Raw genomic sequence first — 5,000 nt, forward strand, 5'->3', positions numbered from 1 at the left:
AGTAAGTGAGTGAGTAAGCGAGTGATTGTGTGTGTGAGTGTGAGTGTGTGTGTGTGAGTAAGTGTGTGTGTGTGTGAGTGTGTGTGTAGCTGATGCTCCAAACCCACATCGTTCTCCGACGTGCCGCACATGTTGCAGCACTTGCACTCTATACACTGCCAGCGGTACGTCTTCACCGCCGCCATCATCACCGGCGTGAACTGCAGGCACGACGGGTGACCTACAGGAAACCGGAACAAACACGGGCGTGATGAGGCCGACGGGTCAGAAACACACCAGGCCACATCGAACCAGCAGCGGTGACGAGGAACCCCCTCGACCGGCCCTCCCTCAGACTCGCGCGTACCTGAACGACCGCAATCCGAGCAGGACACCAGCTCCTCCGACTGACCCGTTTTCTGGTTCAAGTTGGAGTCGCCCAGACAGAAGTCGCAGTAGTTGTTGGGCAGTGCCAACCCGTCCGGACCCTTTTTAGGAACTGTAGAGAAAAAGAGCAGACGAGTTTCACTCTGTAATGGTCAGAATAAACTGGACCCACTATGCCAGGCTAAATCACGAATCTGACCCTAATTTAGGGCAGGATACAGTCCAGGACAAGCTGCCAATCTTTCACACTCATCTATGGACTCATACAGAGGGCAGGTGCCAAACTTATCATAGACAGTGCCAACCCTGGTCCTGTGTTGCACCCAGTTTCCTTGCAATGCCACCATGCCACCCTAAATCAAACACCTGGCAGTCAGCGGACCTGAACCCATCTGACACAGGACGAGAGCATGCCGCTGATGCCAGGAAAGGAACGTTTCCAGAAAGCGTAGATCCGAGCTGCTCACCTTTAGGCTCCTCCGGCGGAGGCGGGGTGGGGTCACGGATCTCGACCTCCTCCTTGTCTTCGCCCTCCTCCTCGGCTAAGTGAGAATGGGCGTAGTGGTAGCTCAGTCCGGGCCGGTTCTTGTAGCGCTTTCCACAGGCTACACACACACACACACACACGGCTTATATTTAATATCTTTAAAGCAGTTGCAGTTCTATTATGTTTAAAGTGGGCGGGGCAGGCTGTGTTAGAGGCGCCAGTTACTTTCTACCTAAATGTAAATCGTGGAAACAAACTCCTCGTTTAGGTAGGGGGGCAAGCTTGCTGTTACAGGGACCCTAAACAACCCCGCTCACCATAAACAAGCCAAAAAAATTGAAATCTGAAGCATCATGAAGCGTCAGGCAGACTTCAGTGTGCCAGCTATTGCAAAATAGCCTCCAGAACTAAAGGAGTCACAAGTCTGAACATCACTCCTCTCTTCTCTAATCTGATTCTTTACAGAGCCTCAGTCACGCCCGGCTTCACTGAGCCGAGTTATTATTTCCTGTATATACATGAGCGCTTGTTGTGAAACTGTCAAAACACCTTCTATATCGGACGTGCAGATTATACACCTGACCAAGAGGCTGGGACGTCACGTTTCCAAAACAAACGGTGTTAAAAAGGCTAGAAGAACAGTCGCTTGTCTGAGAAGCTGCTCACAAGACTTTTAATGTCTGTAAGCCTGTGGGAATTTGTGCCCATTCAGACATAAGAGCATTTGTACGGCCGGGCACCGATCAATCGATGTTCTGGTTCGTTCCAGAGCCGTTGATAAGCGCTGAGGTCGCTGAGGTCAGTGAGTGGAGCTTCTTTAAAGTGAGCTTTTCTTCACGTCTTTATAGAGCTTAAAATACAACATGAAAGGGCCTTCCCTGAACTGTTGCTGCAAATTTGGAGGCGTATTTGTTTCCGTTTTATTACTGATTTATTACATATTAGCAATTTTACAGACATGTTTAATTCAATCATTTATTACTCATTAATTTTTCATGTGACCCACATTTTGGCTATGATTTTATTTCTGTACAATCTGGTCCCACTGTGGTTTACAACGTGTAACATAAAGCCTCCACGGGGGGGCGTTCACGTACAGGTTTATTTAATTATTATTAAATAATAATCGCGACCCACCTAGGGGAAAAACCCTGCAGTAGAAGAGTCATCGTGCATTATTATACCACGACTCCTTTACAGTCTGAACTGGAGGGTCGAGCCTCACAACGGAGGCGGCGGGTTAAAAAAAAAATGAACCCAATTTGCAGGATGCCTAACCAAGGAGGGACAGAACTGAGGCTGAAGAGCCACACAGGAAACGAGGAGAGTTAGGACATCAAGCACAAAGGGAAGGAAATAAGAAACAAGAAGGAGAAGATCAGAGAGTCATTCAGGTTAGAGCCAAACGAGCAAAACAAACATCAAACGACATTCACAACTAAAGGAGAGCACAGCGAAAACCAAGCGGCGGGTACAGCGGGGTGAAAATGGCAGGATGGTGCTAAGGAAGAGAGAGAAATGTACCTCGCTCGGACGATTTTGAAATATGCTTTTGTTTGAAAGTGTCTGAAAGAGAGACAAAGAGAAAGAGAGAGAAGAGAGAGAAGAGAGAGAAGAGAAGAGAAGAGAAGAGAAGAGGCAGACTCACAGAGTGACTTCAACCAATCCAAGAAAACACAGAAGAGAAATAAAACCATCGTCGTGACACATTTAGAGGAAAAGAAACCGATACGATTACGACTCGCACCGACGGCCTCGCTCGAAACAAAAGGGACGGTGCCGGGCTTACTGTCGCAGGCGTAGGGTTTGTCTCGATCCTCCAGGGCGGCTGCAGCGTCCAGCTTCTTGCGGGCACTGCTGACCCCACGTCCCTGCAGAATGCAAGATGCAAACACCACGAGTCACATGATCAGCATTTACAGATCAGCTTTCCTCTCGGAAAAAAGCAGACGCTTTTATGCAAAACTTACAATTATGACTACATATAATTCCACTGAGGGATAAGGGCCTTTTTCAGGGGCCCAACAGCGGCAACCTTCTGATTACTAGTCCAGTACCTTAACTGCTGAGCTATCACTGCCCAATAACGAAAGCACAGCCTATTATCACTAAAGCGCAGTGACTTGACACTACATGTACACTACATGTCCAAAAGTATTTGGACACCCGACCACAGGCTTGATCTGTTCAGCTAAGAGAACAGCCGCTCTTCTGAGAGGCTTCTCACGAGACTTTCAAGTATGTCTGTGGGAATTGGTGTACTGGTGTGGTGTGTGGTCAAGAAAGCCTCAGTTGATGTTCCCGTTCATTCCAGAGCTGTTCAGCTCTGTGCAGGACACTATGCATTTTTTTTTTTTTTACTATGTTATGCTGGAATAGGAAAGGGCCTTCCCTAAACTGTTCCTGCAAACTAGCAAGCATATAGGTTTCTTTATATAATTATTATTTTTCACCTGTTAATAGCGCCTGTTAAAGCTGAAACAAGTGAATTCAGTGAATAATTAAAAAAGGGCGTCACAATACTTTTGCTCATGTTTTGGGGAAGGGGGGGCAAATACTTTTTCACATGGCGGTGTGTGCTGAATTCGATCTTTTACAGTAAAGAAACAAGCTGACCTTTCCCTTGCCTTTGCCACGCCTCTTTGGGGTGTCGTCTTCACTGTCATCCAGGTTCTCCAGAATGTCATCAGGCTCTAAAATTCTCTACACACACACACACACACACACACACACGTTTTGTTTATAGTCCTTGCTTGCCGTCGGGTACTCGTGCACGCTCGAGGTTGCCCAGGTTACCTTCCTGACCCTCGAGGCAGGGTTGAGTCCGCCGCTCGCGTACTCGCTGTTGGCCGGCTCGTCCTCGCTCGGTCGGAGTTCCGATGCCGGCCTCTTCTCCGGCGGCTCCCCCCTGAGCAGGGCCTCCAGGCTGCTGCTGCCATCACTGGGAACAAGTACGTCCTTTTTCAGACCCAGGTCCGAGTCTACACGAGACACACACACAACACGACGATCAGGCTCACGAGCAACACGCTGTGCACCCCACCCCCCGCCGCCCGCCGCCACCAACACGCCAGACCTGTTTTTATGGAGGGGAACGCCAGGCTAGGGTCCTCCGTGGGGTAAGCTCGCCTCTTCTTCCTCCATCGGCGCGCTGGATACGTGTATAACTGCCCTGGAGCCACGCCTACACCCAGATACAAAGAGATCAGATCAGCATTCAGATTACAGACTCACCGAATCCAAAAGTATCTGGACGCCTGACCGTGAGCTTGTCTGGACGTCCCATTTTGTGCAGCAATGCTGTAAAAATATAGTGACCTCTACGTGACCTTTTCAGCTTCTCAAGATTCCTCATTCCAGAGCTGTTCAGTGAGGCTCATGAGAAGGGGCGTGTGTGTGTGTGTGTGTGTGTGTGTGTGTGTGTGTGGTCAGTACCTGGTCCTCGGTGCCTCTTTTCCATCCAGATGTAGCAGTTGCTCTGTGCCACGCCGGTCTGCGAGTCGAGGAAGGGCATCCTCACGCTCCTCTCGGCACACAGACGGGCATTATAGTTATGGCACTGCTCCAAGGCGTCCCTGTAGTACTGCTCCCCCAGCCTACACACACACACACACACACGTATACATACACACACTGATTAAAGCCTGTTTACATACATAAACCTAAAGGTATTAATACAGTGGCACCATTACGGACAGCCTTTACTCTCTTGAGAGGGCTTTCTACAAGATTCTGGAGTGTGTCTGTGGGAATTCATGCCCCATGTTGACTAAAAAGGCTTAAACAGGGTTAAAGGTCAAGGCCCTGTATACTTTCTCCCCACCAAACTTGTCAAACCAAACCTCGGCTTTATTGTCATATAAAAGGAAGGGGAAATGGCATTCCCCAAACTGTTGGCAGTTTCTCTGATAGGCAGAAAAGCTCTGGAACATTCAGTCGTATCATGTCAGGCAGGTAAGTTACAGCTGCAGAACATTAAACAGCAACACGACTCACATCTTATCATGCTGCAGTCACAGAACCTGCCGGTCCAGGAACCGTCAAGATTTTATTCCACATTACGTCCAGGAACCCCAGTGAAGACATCTCTACTGCACTGGCATCACTACAGCGCTCCTACGCTGGCTGGAGCTTTAATCGGCCCTGT

At 48.9% G+C, this 5,000-nt stretch overlaps 1 protein-coding gene across 4 annotated transcripts in view; it reads right to left on the reverse strand.

The window, feature by feature from the left end:
* The window catches only part of dpf2 (double PHD fingers 2), a 13,625-nt gene that overhangs the window by 6,177 nt on the left and 2,448 nt on the right, over window positions 1–5,000 (reverse strand). For 2 of the 4 annotated variants that reach the window (XM_062988366.1, XM_062988369.1), the window contains exons 2-9: window positions 4,289–4,449; window positions 3,930–4,037; window positions 3,650–3,834; window positions 3,470–3,556; window positions 2,643–2,724; window positions 834–971; window positions 347–478; window positions 1–220 (exon numbers count right to left, since the gene is read on the reverse strand). The exon at window positions 1–220 is cut by the window's left edge and continues 158 nt beyond it. In XM_062988366.1, coding sequence (XP_062844436.1) covers window positions 1–220; window positions 347–478; window positions 834–971; window positions 2,643–2,724; window positions 3,470–3,556; window positions 3,650–3,834; window positions 3,930–4,037; window positions 4,289–4,449 — 1,113 coding nt within the window. Of the gene's footprint in view, window positions 221–346; window positions 479–833; window positions 972–2,642; window positions 2,725–3,469; window positions 3,557–3,649; window positions 3,835–3,929; window positions 4,038–4,288; window positions 4,450–4,849 lie in introns of all 4 variants that reach the window. The other 2 variants (XM_062988368.1, XM_062988367.1) reach the window with 2 other exon arrangements.

This window comes from Trichomycterus rosablanca, chromosome 26 (assembly GCF_030014385.1).
Source record: "Trichomycterus rosablanca isolate fTriRos1 chromosome 26, fTriRos1.hap1, whole genome shotgun sequence".
Classification (NCBI taxonomy): domain Eukaryota; kingdom Metazoa; phylum Chordata; class Actinopteri; order Siluriformes; family Trichomycteridae; genus Trichomycterus; species Trichomycterus rosablanca.